The sequence below is a fragment of the Cololabis saira genome, chromosome 24 (genome assembly GCF_033807715.1).
Source record: "Cololabis saira isolate AMF1-May2022 chromosome 24, fColSai1.1, whole genome shotgun sequence".
NCBI classification, from domain to species: Eukaryota; Metazoa; Chordata; class Actinopteri; order Beloniformes; family Belonidae; genus Cololabis; species Cololabis saira.
In genome coordinates this window covers 24857694-24876926 of record NC_084610.1, presented here as the reverse complement: position 1 = coordinate 24876926, position 19233 = coordinate 24857694, and the positions used below count along the sequence as shown (strand labels likewise).

Below are 19233 nucleotides of genomic sequence, written 5' to 3'. Positions count from 1 at the left end.
ATATATTCTGATTGTTCAAAAAGCTGCTCAATGACGATGCCGTTAAGCTAGCTTAAAAGCTACAAACAGTGATTGTCACAGACAGAGAGGAGCTACTTTACTAGCGCCAGAGCTGCTAAAGAGGCGGAGCTGCGAGCTAACTGCGAGCGAGTTAGCTGCGAGCTAGCCACCTATTTAGCGAGTTAGCTGCGTCTTTAGCGAGCTAGCCGCCTCTTTAGCGAGCTAGCCGCCTCTTTAGTGAGCTAGCCGCCTCTTTAGCGAGCTAGCCGCCTCTTTAGCGAGCTAGCCGCCTCTTTAGCGAGCTAGCCGCCTCTTTAGCGAGCTAGCCGCTGGACCGCTCAGCTCCATACGAGTTTTTCAGCCAGTTTACCATCAGAATTTTGTAAAGATCAGGCGTCAATACTGATTAATTTAATTGTTGTTTTTACATGTTTAATAGTTTGTATAAAAGATCCTAAATTACATAGTTAGAAAGATTTGGTGGATTTGGGTTTACAAAGTACGACGGAGTATTAGGGCCAATCTAAGACAAAAAACATTTGGAAATTACGAGAATAAAGTCGTAAAATTACGAGAATAAAGTCATAATGTTGCGAGAATAAAGTCGTAATAGAAAAAAGTCGTAATATTATGAGAATAAGGTCGTAATATTACGGGAATAAAGTCGAAATATTACGAGAATAAAGTCGTAACATTACATGAATAAAGTTGTAATATTACAAGAATAAAGTGTTAATTTATGAGAACTCTAACAGGAAGAGCTTCTTCTCCCTGTGTTAAAATGTTAAATATTGAGCATCTTGTGAAGTTATATTTATATATTTATAATATATTTAATATTACGACTTCATTCTCAAAATATTACGACTTTATTCTCGTAATATTACGACTTTATTCTCCTAATATTACGACTTTATTCTCGTAATATTACGACTTTATTCTCAAAATATTACGACCTTATTCTCGTAATATTACGACTTTATTCTCGTAATTGTACGACTTTATTCTCATAATATTATGACTTTATTTTCGTAATTTCCATTTTTTTTTCTTAGTTTGGCCCTAATACTCCGTCGTAACAAAGGCTTTAAAACGGATTTTTTAATTTCTGAGTCAAATGTTGCAGTTTCTGTTAATCTCAAATTAGATTGTCACAATTTAATGACGTATAAAAGGCTAAAACTTTAATTCCTTGTCCCTCCTGGAATTGTTCTCTGGAATTTTTCTGTTTATTGTCCCAAACAACTATGAAATGGGATTTTCGCCCCTTTAAGATCCTGGTGATCACGAATCTGCTCCAAGATGGAGGCTAACACAGGCTAACAGAGGCTAACAGAGGCTAACAGAGGCTAACAGAGGCTAACAGAGGCTAACACAGGCTAACAGAGGCTAACACAGGCTATTGTTGTTATTGTTATGTTTGTTTTATAAAGGGGAGGCATTTCCATAAGCCTTTTTGGCTTCCACCTCTCCTGCACAAAGTTTAATTTGACCATTGTCTTTACTGTTTATACAGGTTCTGTTTTATGTGCAAATAAACTAAACTAAACTAAACACAGGCTAATAGAGGCTAACAGAGGCTGTGGGCTAAATGAAGCTAATAGAGATGAATGTAGGAAAACAGAGGCTAACACAGGCTAATAGAGGCTAACTGAGGCTAACTGAGGCTAATAGATGATAACTGATGCTAACTGCGATGAGGCTAATAGAGGCTAACTCATTTTTCTTTTTTTTTAGCATTAAAGATATCTGCTGAAGCTAGGACTTAAAAATATAATATTTTTTCATAAAAACTAAGAATTTCTAACAACAAGCTTCAAAACTTTAATAAATAGAAAAAAACTTATTTTAAATACTATTTTTCAAACAAAAAGTCAGAATTTCGGACAAATACTCTAAGAAACTTTTGAAAACTTTAAATTCAGTGTTTTTATTGCTGCGTTTAAACTCCTGATCAAAATTTGGGAGTAAAACAATGATCTAAACTTGGTAAAAAAGTTTTGTTTGTTTTAAAATGGTACGAATTTGTGAATTTTTGACTTTTACAAATTAACAAATTACTTTGACTTTTTAAACTAAAAAAAAAAATCACAATTTATAAAAAAAACTCTTTCTTTATAATCTTTAAACCCAAAATTTATGATTTTATGAACTAAAAAACTTTGGAAATTACAGTTTTTTCACTTTTTTCAGGAATATCCGAAATTTTCAGAAGAAAAACAAAATTCCCTAAACTCTCAAGTAAAAGCTCAAAATTACCAACTTCATAAGTTGTCAAAGAAAATGAAAAAATAAACCTTGTATTTCTAAATGTATGAACTGTATGTATGAATGTGAATTAACAAGTGACATTTCTGATTTTATAAAGACTATAAAACAAACTTTATAACTTTATAAACTTGACATTGAAAGGTTAATTTCTCATTTATGAACCGTAACATTTCATTTCCACATTTGGTTCAGAAAGTTTAGAGAGAAAAACTTTAAAATTGAAAATAAAAAATGAGAAAGAGAAAAACCCTAGAGTAAGAAGTGCTGCCCCCTGGTGGCCGGAGGAATAAAACTGCTTTAATTAAAATAAAATAAAAACCCCAGAGTTGGGAGTGCTGCCCCCTGGTGGCCGGAGGAATAAAGCTGCTTTAATTAAAATAAAATAAAAACCCCAGAGTTGGAAGTGCTGCCCCCTGGTGGCCGGAGGAATAAAGCTGCTTTAATTAAAATAAAATAAAAACCCCAGAGTAAGAAGTGCTGCCCCCTGGTGGCCGGAGGAATAAAGCTGCTTTAATTAAAATAAAATAAAAACAGATTGATTCTACGTTTCCCTCACAATCAATTAATATAAACTGATCAGACTGATTTCTGCTTTTCTGATCAGTAAATCTTTGCTTTGCCTTTGGAGTTTCTGAATATCTTAATTAATGATTTATTGATCAGCTTTTTATGTTTTTCTGCTTAATCGATCAAACCTGATCAGTGTCTGTAAGTTTGGCTTTGTGATCAATAAAAGTGATTATAACAATTATAACGTGTTTATTTCTGCTGGATCTGGACCCTAGTGGTCTGTAGAAATGAGGGAAAAAAGAGGAAAAAAGAAGAAAAAAAAGGGAAAAAAAGAAGAAAAAAGAAGGAAAAAAAAGAGGGAAAAAAGGGGAAGAAAGAGGGAAAAAATAAGAAAAAAAGAGGAAAAAAAGAGGAAGAAAGAGGGAAAAAAGAAGGAAAAAAGAAGGAAAAAAGAGGGAAAAAATAAGGAAAAAAGAGGAAAAAAAGAGGGGAAAAAGAAGGAAAAAAGAAGGAAAAAATGGGGGAAAAAAGAGGAAAAAAAAGGAAAAAAGAGGGAAAAAAGAAGAAAAAATAAGGAACAAAAGAAGGAATAAAAGAAGGAAAAAAGAGGAAAAAAAGAAGAAGAAAAAAAGGAAAAAAATAGGGAAAAATATATATATATATATATATATATATATTGCATAATTATAACTATCCCTCTCAACATATAATATTATAAATATCCACATAAATATCTAAACATATCTTAAGCAAGTATATTATTTTATTTGTTCCTCACATTCCTCGTTAACCCATTTCCTCTTTCCATAAACCTGGTTATAAATCATTTTAAACAGATTTATGTTATTTATGTTAATCTTTCCTGGGAATTAAAGGGAAGTTTAAACTAAACCAGGTCAGAAGTGACTCTAGTATGGATTTATTGATCCTAAAGAAGAGGTTTAAGTCTGACAAAAAAAAAATAAACCTGATTCAGGTTCATCTTTGGTGAGAAAAAACGGAACTTTACTCAAAAACATGCTAGCGGTGCTAGCGGTGCTAGCGGTTTAATCTCTGAGTCTAGTTAGGGGAAGAGTGTTGCCGTGGTGACAGTGTTGCCGTGGTAACATCGTTGGTGTGGTAACATCGTTATTGTGGTGACATCGTTGCTGTGGTAACATCGTTGTTGTGGTGACATCGTTGCTGTGGTGACATCGTTGTTGTGGTAACATCGTTGTTGTGGTGACATCGTTGCTATGGTAACATCGTTGTTGTGGTAACATCGTTGTCGTGGTGACATCGTTGCTATGGTAACATCGTTATTGTGGTAACATCGTTGTCGTGGTGACATCGTTGCTATGGTAACATCGTTATTGTGGTAACATCGTTGTCGTGGTGACATCGTTGCTATGGTAACATCGTTGTTGTGGTGACATCGTTGCTATGGTAACATCGTTATTGTGGTAACATCGTTGTCGTGGTGACATCGTTGCTATGGTAACATCGTTGTTGTGGTGACATCGTTGCTATGGTAACATTGTTGTTGTGGTAACATCGTTGTTGTGGTGACATCGTAGCTGCTAACGTTAGCTGCGGCTGTGCTCGGGACCGGGTGCTTTGCGTTTCTGTAGCTAAACTTGAGCTGAAAGATCCGGTGTTGGTTCGTCTGCTGAACCGTAACAAAACCAGGGAACAGAATCAAAGTTAATACAAGCTTTTATTATTTAAAGCACAATGTTTTCCAGCCGGAGGTTTTTCATTCTCTCAGACCACGAGGAGAGAAATGCACCAATCCAGTCGTATTTATACTGAAAAAGGAGGAGTTCTGTACGTTGTAGCAGCCGATGTTAAACCATGTTGAATCTTCTCTAAGGGAAAACTGCAGTGAAGAAACTTAAACATGTCACATTTTCAGCCGTATATTTCCTGTTTTCTATCTCTAATCCGACATGCCGACCCAGCAAAGATCGACGACCAAAACCCAGAGAGAAACTCAGCTAGCAGAGCTGCTAACAGAGGAAAACTCAGCTAGCAGAGCTGCTAACAGAGGAAAACTCAGCTAGCAGAGCTGCTACCAGAGATAAACTCAGCTAGCAGAGCTGCTAATAGATAAAAACTCACTTAGCAGAGCTGCTAACAAATAAAAACTCAGCTAGCAGAGCTGCTAACAGAGGAAAACTCAGCTAGCAGAGCTGCTAACAGAGGAAAACTCAGCTAGCAGAGCTGCTAACAGATAAAAACTCAGCTAGCAGAGCTGCTAACAGAGGAAAACTCAGCTAGCAGAGCTGCTAACAGAGGAAAACTCAGCTAGCAGAGCTGCTAACAGATAAAAACTCAGCTAGCAGAGCTGCTAATAGATAAAAACTCACTTAGCAGAGCTGCTAACAAATAAAAACTCAGCTAGCAGAGCTGCTAACAGAGGAAAACTCAGCTAGCAGAGCTGCTAACAGAGGAAAACTCAGCTAGCAGAGCTGCTAACAGATAAAAACTCAGCTAGCAGAGCTGCTAACAGAGGAAAACTCAGCTAGCAGAGCTGCTAACAGAGGAAAACTCAGCTAGCAGAGCTGCTAACAGATAAAAACTCAGCTAGCAGAGCTGCTAACAGATAAAAACTCAGCTAGCAGAGCTGCTAACAGAGGAAAACTCAGCTAGCAGAGCTGCTAACAGATAAAAACTCTGCTAGCAGAGCTGCTAACAGAGAGAAACTCAGCTAGCAGAGCTGCTAACAGATAAAAACTCAGTTAGCAGAGCTGCTAACAGATAAAAACTCAGCTAGCAGAGCTGCTAACAGAGAGAAACTCAGCTAGCAGAGCTGCTAACAGATAAAAAACTCAGCTAGCAGAGCTGCTAACAGAGAGAAACTCAGCTAGCAGAGCTGCTAACAGAGAGAAACTCAGCTAGCAGAGCTGCTAACAGAGAGAAACTCAGCTAGCAGAGCTGCTACCAGAGAAAAACTCAGCTAACAGAGCTGCTAACAGAGAAAAACTCAGCTAGCAGAGCTGCTACCAGAGAGAAACTCAGCTAGCAGAGCTGCTAACAAATAAAAACTCAGCTAGCAGAGCTGCTACCAGAGAAAAACTCAGCTAGCAGAGCTGCTACCAGAGAGAAACTCAGCTAGCAGAGATGCTAACAGATAAAAACTCAGCTAGCAGAGCTGCTAACACATAAAAACTCAGCTAGCAGAGCTGCTAACAGAGGAAAACTCAGCTAGCAGAGCTGCTACCAGAGAGAAACTCAGCTAGCAGAGCTGCTAACAGATAAAAACTCAGCTAGCAGAGCTGCTAACAGAGAAAAACTAATCACATCTCTTTATTCCTGCTCTAAAAACACCAAACGTGTTACTGGATAATCAAACATGCGTTTATAATCTGGTTTAATCAGGTTATTGTTTTTATACCTGTGTGTGCTTTAGTGTTAGCTAATGTGTTTGTTTGCTCTGGTTCTTCATTTATGTTTGTCTTTATTCAGAGTTATGTCATGGTTTTACTAATGGTTTGTACTCTGTATTTTAGTGTTTTAGTGTGTTCTTTTCCAATATTTATTATTTATACCATCAACCTGCAGATGTAAATTAGCCTGTTTGGCTAAATCTGGCAACTTTATATGATGGAAGTTAATTTTAATTAATGTGTGTTGTCCCTTTTAAAAAAATAAATAAATACATGAAATGAAATGAAATGAAATGAGGAGAAGCATCATCATCCGTTCCTCTGCACTTCCTCACCTAAAGAAGAAACTCATCAGTCTGCTTTAACATTTTTTTTATTTTTTTTTAACAATTTCTAACAATTTTTAACAATTTCATCAAATCCTAACAAGCTACTTCGTGGGAATAAAGACACAAATCTCTCTAACTTCATCAAATATTCCGTCGGGGCGTTTTAAAATATAAACTCAACCTTCACTGCACAAACAACTTTCACCTCTGAAGGAACAGCAATAATCACATCAGATAAGAGATAAAAAATCAAGATAAGAGATAAAAAATCAAGATAAGAGATAAAAAATCAAGATAAGAGATAAAAAATCAAGATAAGTGTCAGGGTTTGACACTTCCTCCCAGTTTGAGTTTCAGTTCTGTCCCGCCTGTGTCCCATCTGCCCTGATTGTGTCTGCACCTGTGTCTCATCTGCCCTGATTGTGTCTGCACCTGTGTCTCATCTGCCCTGATTGTGTCTGCACCTGTGTCTCATCTGCCCTGATTGTGTCTGCACCTGTGTCTCATCTGCCCTGATTGTCTGCACCTGTGTCTCATCTGCCCTGATTGTGTCTGCACCTGTCTCCCATCTGCCCTGATTGTGTCTGCACCTGTGTCTCATCTGCCCTGATTGTGTCTGCACCTGTGTCCCATCTGCCCTGATTGTCTGCACCTGTGTCTCATCTGCCCTGATTGTGTCTGCACCTGTGTCCCATCTGCCCTGATTGTGTCTGCACCTGTGTCTCATCTGCCCTGATTGTGTCTGCACCTGTGTCTCATCTGCCCTGATTGTGTCTGCACCTGTGTCTCATCTGCCCTGATTGTGTCTGCACCTGTGTCTCATCTGCCCTGATTGTGTCTGCACCTGTGTCTCATCTGCCCTGATTGTCGTCACCTGTGTCTCATCTGCCCTGATTGTCTGCACCTGTGTCCCATCTGCCCTGATTGTGTCTGCACCTGTGTCCCATCTGCCCTGATTGTGTCTGCACCTGTGTCTCATCTGCCCTGATTGTGTCTGCACCCGTGTCTCATCTGCCCTGATTGTGTCTGCACCTGTGTCCCATCTGCCCTGATTGTGTCTGCACCTGTGTCCCATCTGCCCTGATTGTGTCTGCACCTGTGTCTCATCTGCCCTGATTGTGTCTGCACCTGTGTCCCATCTGCCCTGATTGTGTCTGCACCTGTGTCTCATCTGCCCTGATTGTGTCTGCACCCGTGTCTCATCTGCCCTGATTGTGTCTGCACCTGTGTCTCATCTGCCCTGATTGTGTCTGCACCTGTGTCTCATCTGCCCTGATTGTGTCTGCACCTGTGTCCCATCTGCCCTGATTGTGTCTGCACCTGTGTCTCATCTGCCCTGATTGTGTCTGCACCTGTGTCTCATCTGCCCTGATTGTGTCTGCACCTTGGTTTTTGCAACTCCTGGCTCCTGCTCTCCTGCATTTGGGTCCTCAGCAAACCGAACCACAACAATAAGAGATAAAAGAGATAAAAAGTCAAGACAGAAAAGAGACTGACGTTGTTTTCACCACAACAGATTTCAAAATAAAAGCAACTGGCAAACAGAAACAGTAAAGTTTGAGATTCAAAAATAGATTAAGCGATTAAAAAACATAATGCGCTAAATATGCCTGCAATTAATTAATCCCAATTAACACGCTAATTTATATATATATATATATATATATATATATATATATATATATATATATATATATATATATAAATATATGTGTGCGTGTGTGTGTGGTGGGTTTTCTATTTTCTCTCTCTCTCTTTTTAGCACCATTGTCATATTTTTTTCTTTGAATCAAAAAAGAATACGACTATCTGTGTTTGACTGTGTTTAAATTGCATAATTTGTAATTTTTTTTATTTTTTATTATTACATTAAATGTGCTTTCTTAGGAATAAGGGACAGATAAAATAATCTTATTCTTCTTCCTGATCCTTTCATTCAAGGAAAGAGATTTGTTGTAATTATATTTTATATTGAACTGTTTAGTTTTTCTTTTAATGAATGAAATAAAGAATAAAGAAGCAGAATGAGTCCAGAAATAGAAAAGATAGAAAAGCTCTGGGTTTCCTGTGGAATTCTGGGAGTTTAGTTGTTTTGATGCGTTAGTTTTTATAGTTTTATATTTTTTAAGCTGCTTCCCTGTTGGTTTGATAAGAATCATAAATAACTCTGAGCTGCAAAGATAAAACCATAAAACCATTTCTCTGCACGTCATCTTTCCTTTAGTTCAATCAGTATCAGTATCAATCAATCTATTGATCAATCAATCAATCAATCAAAATGTTCAGGTCCATCGACAAGTTCAAGAAAATGTTTAAAGGAAATATTGTAAATAAATATAAAACACTATAATTATAAAGTATATTATCAAAAACATTCTAGAATGTGAAACGTCAATTTATATTTTGTCTTATTTATATTTTCTCTTCTTTTTGCATCGTTTGTTTTCATGGATTAATATTAAAGTTTCAGATTTAAGTCTGTGGAGATTCATTTATCCAGGTAGAAAGTTCTTCTAAAAAGGATTTTATTTTAAAAAGTATGTTTAATAAGTATGTTTTAAGTCCAGTGTTTTTAAAATAAAATCCTTTTTAAAAAGGAGGTTTCAGATTTAAGTTGATAAAAGATATAAAGAAGAAGCTTCGGCTTCAGCAAAATAAATGTTTATTTTACTTTTTTCATTTTTTGTTTTGTAAAAATGGCTTAACTTGTACAAGAATTAAGACCCAAATAAAGACTATTCTCTTCTATTCTATTCTATTCTATTCTATTCTATAACCGACCAATAAATGCACCAACATTTGCTAATAAGCAGCTTTCACTCCTACAGGAATATTGTGATAAAGTTCTTTATTTTCTGTAATGCAATTAAAAAAACTAAAATGTCATCCATTCTGGATTCTTTACAAATCAACTGAAATATTCAAGCCTTTTATTATTTTAATATTGATGATCATGGTTTACAGCTTAAGAAAACTCAAATATCCTATCTCAAAAAATTAGAATATTCTGGGAATCTTAATCTTAAACTGTAAACCATAATCAGCAATATTAAAATAATAAAAGGCTTAAATATTTCAGTTGATTTGTAATGAATCCAGAATGGATGACATTTTAGTTTTTTTAATTGCATTACAGAAAATAAAGAACTTTATCACAATATTGTAATTTTCTGAGACAGTCGTGTAAAGCTGCTTCTCTTTGCAGATGATTAACGAGTGCTAAGATGAATAAAACAGATAAAACCGTTAAAGATTCTTCTCTCCGTCTGAACCACGACCTTTGACTCGTCATTAAACGTTTTACGACTCAGATGAATATTTTCACAGACACTTCCTTAAAGCTGCTCAAACGCTCGGGTGTGATAAATAAGAGTTTATGAAGTTTAACTGCAGACTTTAGAGGAGTTTAAGCTGCAGAATGGACGGATGTTTGGGGCTCGTCTTCACGCTGGGTGAGTTAGCGCTTAGCGCTTAGCGCTTACGCTGCAAAAACTACTTATTTCAAGTGGAAATTTACTTGAAACAGGTGAAAATTGTCAAATAAGTTATTTTTCTGGTAATTACTCTTGTTTTAAGTGTAATGAGATTTTTTGACTAAAAATTTGACATTTTAACTAAAATAAGACAAATATTCCTGGTAAGATTGTGAGTTTTTGCAGTGTTCCTCCACTAGTACGGAGTTTCTTCAGGTTCTTGCAGAACTAGATGGAATAACTCTTAGTAAAAGTTCTCCTACATTAAGGTAGGAACCGTGTCCTGCAGAGTCCCAGTCCTGCAGGTTTTATAGTTATATTATATAGTTGAAGTACTAGTTTTTATTCATGTATTTACTCCAGAGAACCGTGTCCTGCAGAGTCCCCGTCCTGCAGGTTTTATAGTTATATTATATAGTTGAAGTACTAGTTTTTATTCATGTATTTACTCCAGAGAACCGTGTCCTGCAGAGTCCCAGTCCTGCAGGTTTTATAGTTATATTATATAGCAGAAGTACTAGTTTTTATTCATGTATTTACTCCAGAGAACCGTGTCCTGCAGGTTTTATAGTACTAATATATAGCAGAAGTACTAGTTTTTATTTATTTATTTAGTCCAGGTCCCTGTTAGTCGTCACTGTAGTGAAGACTTTTCTTCCTGGGATCCAACATTAACACATAAAACAATAAAATACAATCCCTACAATTAAATCATGACTAAATCTAAACTAAACTGATCTGAAATGTGATGGAATTCAACACTTAAATTGTAGAAACCTACAGAAGAGAATCAGAGCAGGAGGAAAATAAAAATAATGTTTTAGAGGAGGAAGATGTTTTTTCATGATGCTCTTCCAGAAAAACGTCGAAATGTCGAGAAAAAAGTCAAAATTTTGTGAATAAAGTTGAAATGTTGAGGAAAAAGGCGAAATTTTGACTTTATTCTTGAAATTGTATTTTAATCTGGACATTTCAGAATAAACCAACCAACTAAAACTGACTTTCTTGCTAAGTTCGGCTTTTCTTAATGTATTCATTAATCCAGCTTTATTGTTTATCCCGGTTAAAGGTGGTGGAAGTTTATTACTAGATATGTAGATTGGATTGTTGTTCCAGTTTCTGTAAATTATTGTGACACATATCTCTGTTTTAGAGGCTTGTAATGTAGGTCAACTTAATTTTATTGGGTCAGTCACATTCTGACTATCTGGTGATGTAGTTCAGACATTCCCCTCTCTAAAAATGTTGACTTTTTTCTCAAAATGTTGACTTTTTTGTCAAAATTTTGACTTTTTTCTCAAAATTTTGACTTTTTTCTTGACTTTTCTAAAAAAAATGACTTTTTTTCTCAAAATTTTTACTTTTTTCTCAAAATTTTGACTTTTTTCTCGACTTTTCTAAAAAAAATGACTTTTTTTCTAAAATTTTTTACCTTTTTCTCAAAATTTTGACTTTTTTCTCAAAATTTTGACTTTTTTCTCAAAATTTTGACTTCTCAAAATTTCGACTTTTTTCTCGACTTTTCTAAAAAAATTGACTTTTTTCTCAAAATTTTGACTTTTTTCTCAAAATTTTTACTTTTGGAATTCAACAGTTAAATTGTAGAAACCTACGGAAGAGAATCAGACCAGGCAGGAGGAAAATAAGAATAATATTTTGGAGGAGGAAGATGTTTTTTCATGATGCACTTCCAGAAAAAAGTCCAAATGTAGAGAAAAAAGTCAAAATTTTGTGAATAAAGTTGAAATGTTGAGGAAAAAGGCGAAATTTCGATTTTATTCTTGAAATTGTATTTTAATCTCGACATTTCAGAATAAACCAACTAACTAAAACTGACTTCCTTGCTAAATTCTGCTTTTCTTACTCTTATTCTTTTATTCATTAATCCAGCTTTATTGTTTATCCTGGTTAAAGCTGGTAGAAGTTTATTACTATATATGTAGATTCGATTGTAATATAGGTCAAATAAATTTTATTGGGTCAGTCACATTCTGACTATCTGGTGATGTAGTTCAGACATTCCCCTCTCCAAATATAATTACCATCAGAGTATATATATATATATATATATATACATACTTATAGGCTAATTATTCCACTAAACGTCCATTCAGAATAACTTAATTTACTGTTTCAGAGAGGAATGTGTCTAAAGAAATCTCATTTTCAAGAGAACTGGACCAGATATCTCCATAAAACCACTGGTTAGTATTCAATAGCATTCAAAACAACCAAGTAATAGTATATTTTATAGGGATTTATGTTTCTCTGATAAATGAGATAAAAGTGACAGAGTTCTATTTGTTCTTATTACCAAAAGGTCAAATTTCCGTCTAAACTAAAGGTGTGATTACAGAGTTATATTTCACTATTTTCTCAGGTAAATCATGTTCTGACTGTTTGATGATGTAGTTCAGACACCTGGTTCACGATTCAGCAAGTTTGATGTAGAAAAGAGTGAGAATTCTCAAGTTATGGGCTGTTTTTCTCACTTTTCCCCTGTTGGAACTGGGCCCGTTTGGCCCCTTTTCAGGGTTGGGAGTAGTTCTAAAGAAGAGCCAGAAAAACTAATTTCCCCCCAAAATCTAAAACCACAACATCCAATTCCACTAATAGGAGACCCTAAAGATGATAAAAATCATTGTTGTGGTTGATTCTAGGGATATCTTGAAATCAGGCCGACTTTTTTCCCAAAGATTTCGACTCTTTTCTCAAAATTTCGACTTTTTTCTCGACTTTTTTCTCAACATTTCGACTTTTTTCTCAGAATTTCTACTTTTTTCTCGACTTTTTTCTCAGAATTTTGACTTTTTTTTCTAAAAGTTTTGACTCTTTTCTTGACATTTCAACTTTTTTCTCGACATTTCATCTTTTTTCTCAAAATTTCAACTTTTTTCTAAAGATTTTGACTTTTTGAGATTTTGAGTTTTTGCAGTGTAAATTCCAGATAGCTAACTATTAGCATGTTAGCTCTGCCACACCAACATTTGAGAAATATGTGTTTTTCTCAACAGCTTCTCTGTTAGCCTCGTCGCCGGCAGCAGGACAAGCTACAACAACAAATCCTGCAACGACGACTGGAATTAGCTTTAGCTCTGCTGCTACTACGACAGGAATTAGCTTTACCACAACAAATCCTCCTGATGCTACTACGACTGGAATTAGCTTTAGCTCTGCTGCCGTTTCTACCAGTTCAAGTACACACAGTACCAGAACAAATACTCCTGATGCTACTACGACTGGAATTAGCTTTAGCTCAGCCGGGCCTGCAAGTACTTCTATCATAGAAACCACTGCAGAAACTCCAGAAATTACTGTAGAGACTCAAGGACCAGTATTTACAGAAGTAGTAAGTTCTGCATCTGCTTCTCCTGCAGATACTACCATCATTTCAGAGACTACTATTCCAACTAATTCTCCTGGAAATACTACCAGCGAGTCGGAGACTAGTACTCCAACTCCATCTCCTTTGAACACCACTATTCCAGCTACAAGTCCTTTATACAGCACTGAATCTCCAACTACTCCGACTCTTTTAACCACCGATCCTCTAACTCCTGAAACCGGCGATCCTACAACACAAGTTCCTGAAACCACCGTTCCTCCTACAACACAAGTTCCTGAAACCACCGTTCCTCCTACAACACAAGTTGTTGAAACTGCCGTTCCTCCTACAACACAAGTTGTTGAAACCACCGTTCCTCCTACAACACAAGTTCCTGAAACCGCCGTTCCTCCTACAACACAAGTTCCTGAAACCGCCGTTCCTCCTACAACACAAGTTCCTGAAACCACCGTTCCTCCTACAACACAAGTTGTTGAAACCGCCGTTCCTCCTACAACACAAGTTCCTGAAACCGCCGTTCCTCCTACAACACAAGTTCCTGAAACCGGCGTTCCTCCTACAACACAAGTTCCTGAAACCACCGTTCCTCCTACAACACAAGTTCCTGAAACCACCGGTCCTCCTACAACACAAGTTCCTGAAACCACCGGTCCTCCTACAACACAAGTTGTTGAAACCGCCGTTCCTCCTACAACACAAGTTCCTGAAACCGCCGTTCCTCCTACAACACAAGTTGTTGAAACCGCCGTTCCTCCTACAACACAAGTTGTTGAAACCGCCGTTCCTCCTACAACACAAGTTGTTGAAACCGCCGTTCCTCCTACAACACAAGTTGTTGAAACCGCCGTTCCTCCTACAACACAAGTTCCTGAAACCACTGTTCCTCCTACAACACAAGTTCCTGAAACCACCGTTCCTCCTACAACACAAGTTCCTGAAACCACCGTTCCTCCTACAACACAAGTTCCTGAAACCACCGATCCTCCTACAACACAAGTTCCTGAAACCACCGATCCTCCTACAACACAAGTTCCTGAAACCACCGTTCCTCCTACAACACAAGTTGTTGAAACCGCCGTTCCTCCTACAACACAAGTTGTTGAAACCGCCGTTCCTCCTACAACACAAGTTCCTGAAACCGCCGTTCCTCCTACAACACAAGTTCCTGAAACCACTGTTCCTCCTACAACACAAGTTCCTGAAACCGCCGTTCCTCCTACAACACAAGTTGTTGAAACCACCGTTCCTCCTACAACACAAGTTCCTGAAACCACCGGTCCTCCTACAACACAAGTTCCTGAAACCACCATTCCTCCTACAACACAAGTTCCTGAAACCGGCGTTCCTCCTACAACACAAGTGGTTGAATCCGGCGATCCTACAACTCCTTTAACCAATGATCCTACATCACCTTCTGAAACCGCCGCTACTACATCACTTCCTGATACCACCGGTACTACACTTCCTATAACCTCCGATCGTATATCACCTCCTGAAACCGCCGGTACTACACCTCCTTTAACCAACGATCCTACAACTCCTGAAACCACCGATCCTCCAACTACTGAAACCACCGATCCTCCAACTCCTGAAACCACCGATCCTCCAACTACTGAAACCACCGATCCTCCAACTCCTGCAACCACCGATCCTCCAACTTCTCTATCCACCGATTCTCCAACTCCTCTAACCACCGATCCTCCAACTACTGAAACCACCGATCCTCCAACTACTGAAACCACCGATCCTCCAACTCCTGCAACCACCGATCCTCCAACTTCTCTATCCACCGATTCTCCAACTCCTCTAACCACCGATTCTCCAACTACTGAAACCACTGATCCTCCAACTCCTCTAACCACCGATTCTCCAACTTCTCTATCCACCGATTCTCCAACTCCTCCAACCACCGATTCTCCAACTCCAACCACCGATTCTCCAATTCCAACCACCGATTCTCCAACTCCTCCAACCACCGATTCTCCAACTCCTCCAACCACTGATCCTCCAACCACTGATCCTCCAACCACTGATCCTCCAACTACTGATCCTCCAACCACTGATCCTCCAACCACAACTCCTCCAACCACTGATCCTCCAACCACTGATCCTCCAACCACTGATCCTCCAACCACAACTCCTCCAACCACTGATCCTCCAACCACTGATCCTCCAACCACTGATCCTCCAACCACTGATCCTCCAACCACTGATCCTCCAACCACTGATCCTCCAACCACAACTCCTCCGCCCACATCTCCTCCATGTATTAATGGAAAGCCAAACGCGAACAACATCTGCATCTGCGACGACTTCTGGACCGGAGAAACGTGTTCAATCGGTAAGAACAGCCGACGAATAACGACAATAATAAAAACAATAAAAGCAATTATGATAAAACCCAACACATTCAGCTCGCTAGTCAAGAGTCAATCCAGGAATCCAGGAATCCAGAAAGCTGCAGTTCCTCCACAGACCACTGTAGCATCTGGAATGTTCTGCAAACCGGCCACAAGGGGGCCGTCCCAATTTGTTTGCAGTGGTTTTTGGAAACCTTGTGTCCATAACGAACACCAAATGACGAGGTGTCAGCGTTGCAAAGACATAAATGCTAGCAGACCCCAATAGGGATAAGGAATAAGGATACAATTTTTACGATTCCACTTCCATTTTTGATTCTGCTTAACGATTCGGTTCTTAATCGTTTCCTTATCAATTCTCGTTTGGGGAAAAAGGAAAACAATGAGGCAAATTGTCCTAGTATGATAGGCATGTTTGTTCATTAATTAGTTACCTGCAGAAACGCATGGAGTCAGCTAACATGCTAACGTTGCTGCTGCTGCTGCTGGGTGGAGAATTACTGACGTTGGTCCGGAGTGGATCGAAAACTCAACATTCATTGATTGTTATTGCATATTGTGTGTGCAAATGTTTTAGCGTGTTAGTAGTATTTCCTCCCTTTGGTGAAGTATTGACTTGCCAAGTGTTGCAGGGTCTTGTTGTCGTCTTTTTTACTGAAATGTTGCCGGACTGTGGAGCGATTGATCACCTCATGTTTCCTATCGAGTGCTAGCTTACGCAGCGTGCGTGATGACGTCGTTCGTTCCCACGGGAATAGAGAAGGGAATCGTTTGCAAACAATTCCAAAGAATTGAAACTCTGTCCACACAGACAGCTGGAGACAGAACAACTTCCTGTTAGAGTGTGAACATTACAACGACATTAGATCTAAGTTATTTCCTAAAATTAAACAACACGTCCAGGATTTTGATTCCTTCCCAGATCAGGACAAAATCCTACATTTAATTGGAGAAAAAAGGAAAGTTCTTTAGAAGCCGCTAAATACATCAGCGCATGTTATAGATGGAGAGAAACACAACTCAACTCAGTCTCCTCATCCTTAGTCTCCCTGCCTATTAATGTACAATAGTTCTGTATATATATATATATATATATATATATATATATATATATATATATATATATATATTGTATGCATCTGTTAGGTATTTGGTGTTGGGTATTTGTTGTAGTTGTATTGGTGTTTCGTGTGTGGATTGTGTCGTGATTTATTGTATGCATATTTATGCTTTAGGCAACAATGGTTACCATTCATGCCAATAAAGCCAATTTAAATTGAATTAAATTGGAATTGAAACACTGGGAACCGGTTCTGAACGAGAACCGGTTCTGGATTCCCATCCTAGACCCCGATGCCCCAATACTTCTGGAAGTGTTTTTATTGTTAGCGAGCTAACGTCTAGCGGTCATTGGAGGAAGTGCAGGTTTTGGGACATCGGTGAGGTGGATGTTTCTCTATGTCTGTACAGGAACTTCTCTAAAGTTCTGCTGATCTCTTCCTTTAATAAACCTGTCCTCGTAGAAAACGCCTGCAATGAAACAACCATCGGGTCCTTCAGATTCCCTCGCACGCCCGTCGGCTGGTTCGCCTACTCCACGCAAACGTGTGAAGAAGGAACGTCTAACGGTAAGAAGTTCGGAGGAACCTGACAGTGTCTCAAGGGTTTAACTCCTAACCTTAACTCCTAACTCTAACTCCTGTCTTGTCCTTTCAGCTCGGAAACCACGCGCTTCGGCCAGATGTTCCTTAAGAAATGGGCGGCCGAGTTTCGGTTCTCCGCAGGTTCTTCAGTGCGACCAGACTCTTCAAGACATACAAAACAACGTAAGAATTAATGTTGGTTCATTCCAGTAAAGAATGCTGGCAAATACCGTATTATAAGAATATAAGACGACCTGATTATAAGACGACCCCCTCTTTTGTTTGAAAAAAGACTTTTTTAACACCAAATTAAATTTTTATACACAAAATTATGACAGTACATGTGAAACAAATGATTATAACAATATACTCGAGAGAAAAAGAATGTTATTTTGCCTCATTCAAATCATCGTCCCAGGTCATTAGAGACAAGTGGAAGAGAAAGTCGAGCTGAGAAAACGTCAACATAAAGACCTGAAATTCGGATCATTAGCCTGTGATAATTGTCGGAAACGCAGGATAGAAAAAGGAGGCTTGGTTGTTTTGCTTGTGCGCATCAGGCTACAACAAAGAAAAACTAGTAAAACAAAAGCTAAATCAGCTGATCCACTGACTTTAACCTGTCAAACTCTACACTCCCACTTTCATACTATGTTTAATTTATTTACCAGGAAACAGTAGCTGAATTTTAAAGATAAACCAAGTGTTCTATGTTTCCATCTAGTGGTTGTTGGAGGAACTGCAGCTCAGAAATGCTGAAAACCTGGTTAAAATGCAGAGACGCTGCTTTTCCTGACGGTCGAAGGTTCAAAACGGACTTAAACTGCCAAAGATCCAGTTTTCAGAACGACTAGCCGTCATTTCAGGAGTTACGCCGTTGATCGAGGAGTAAATGCAGGTTTTGGAGGAGCAGTCGAACCCGGAGCTCCCAGATACCGTATGGGCCCGATTATAAGACGACCTGATTATAAGACGATCCTCTTTTTCAAGACTCAACTTTGAAAAAAGACTTTTTGATCACCAAATTCAATGTTTATACAGAAAATAATGACAGTACATCTGAAACAAATGATCATAACAATATATTATATATTTTCTCGACATTGCGACTTTTTTCTTGACATTGTAACTTTTTTCTCAAAGTGCATAATGAAAAGAAAAATCTTCCTCCTCTAAATGATTTGTATTTTCCTCCTGCCTGGCGCTAACACTCTGCTAACGCTAACACTATGCTCTTGTGTCTCAGCTCACCAGTGCAGCAGATCTGGACTTGTTAGCGTCCAGCGCTCAGATTCTAACGTCCCAACCGGATAAACTGAAGGAAGAAGACATAGAAACGGCCGCCCAGATCGCCAACACCCTGCTGCTGTCGCCCAACGCAACAGAGGTAAAACCAGAGCCGCTAACGCAGGGGTCTCCAACCGGGGGTTAGGGTTAGGGTTAGGGTTAGAGCTAGGGTTAGGGTTAGGGCTAGGGGGGCCGCGGAGGTAAAACCAGAGCCGCTAACGCAGTGGTCTCCAACCGGGGGTTAGGGTTAGGGCTAGGGAGGCCGCGGCGGTAAAACCAGAGCTGCTAACGCAGTGGTCTCCCACCGGGAGTTAGGGTTAGGGTTAGGGCTAGGGGGGTTAGGGTTAGGGCTAGGGGGGCCGCGGAGGTAAAACCAGAGCCGCTAACGGGTTAAAGGCTCCAGGTTTAACAGGTTTTTGGGTCTAAGTTTTCCTGTCTGACCTGGTGGTTGTTTGACATTTCGACTATTTTCTCTAATTTCGACTGTTTGTTTCAGACCGTCAGGGTGGCAGCCGTCGCCACCATCAGCCAGCTGCTGGAGACTAAACCGCCTGAGGAACCGCAGGAAAGCAGCACCACTCAGCAGTAAGAACAAACCCTAACCCTCACCCAACAGCACTTTAAACACTAACTTTAAACTCTAACC

General features: G+C 38.7%; 1 protein-coding gene and 1 long non-coding RNA gene across 2 annotated transcripts; both read left to right on the top strand.

Moving 5' to 3' along the window:
• Positions 1 to 9818: 9818 nt before the first annotated feature.
• LOC133425130 (mucin-2-like) lies at positions 9819 to 15415 on the top strand (the record flags this gene model as incomplete). Its single annotated transcript, XM_061715811.1, has 2 exons — positions 9819 to 9930; positions 12966 to 15415. Coding segments are annotated over exons 1-2 (2484 nt in total), but the record flags the coding sequence as incomplete, so codon positions are not given.
• A 41-nt stretch (positions 15416 to 15456) lies between these two features.
• Positions 15457 to 19154, top strand: LOC133425410 (uncharacterized). The gene is made up of 5 exons (XR_009770967.1): positions 15457 to 15638; positions 17181 to 17285; positions 17374 to 17483; positions 18547 to 18687; positions 19084 to 19154. It is a non-coding gene; the product is annotated as an uncharacterized LOC133425410 (long non-coding RNA).
• Positions 19155 to 19233: the final 79 nt, after the last annotated feature.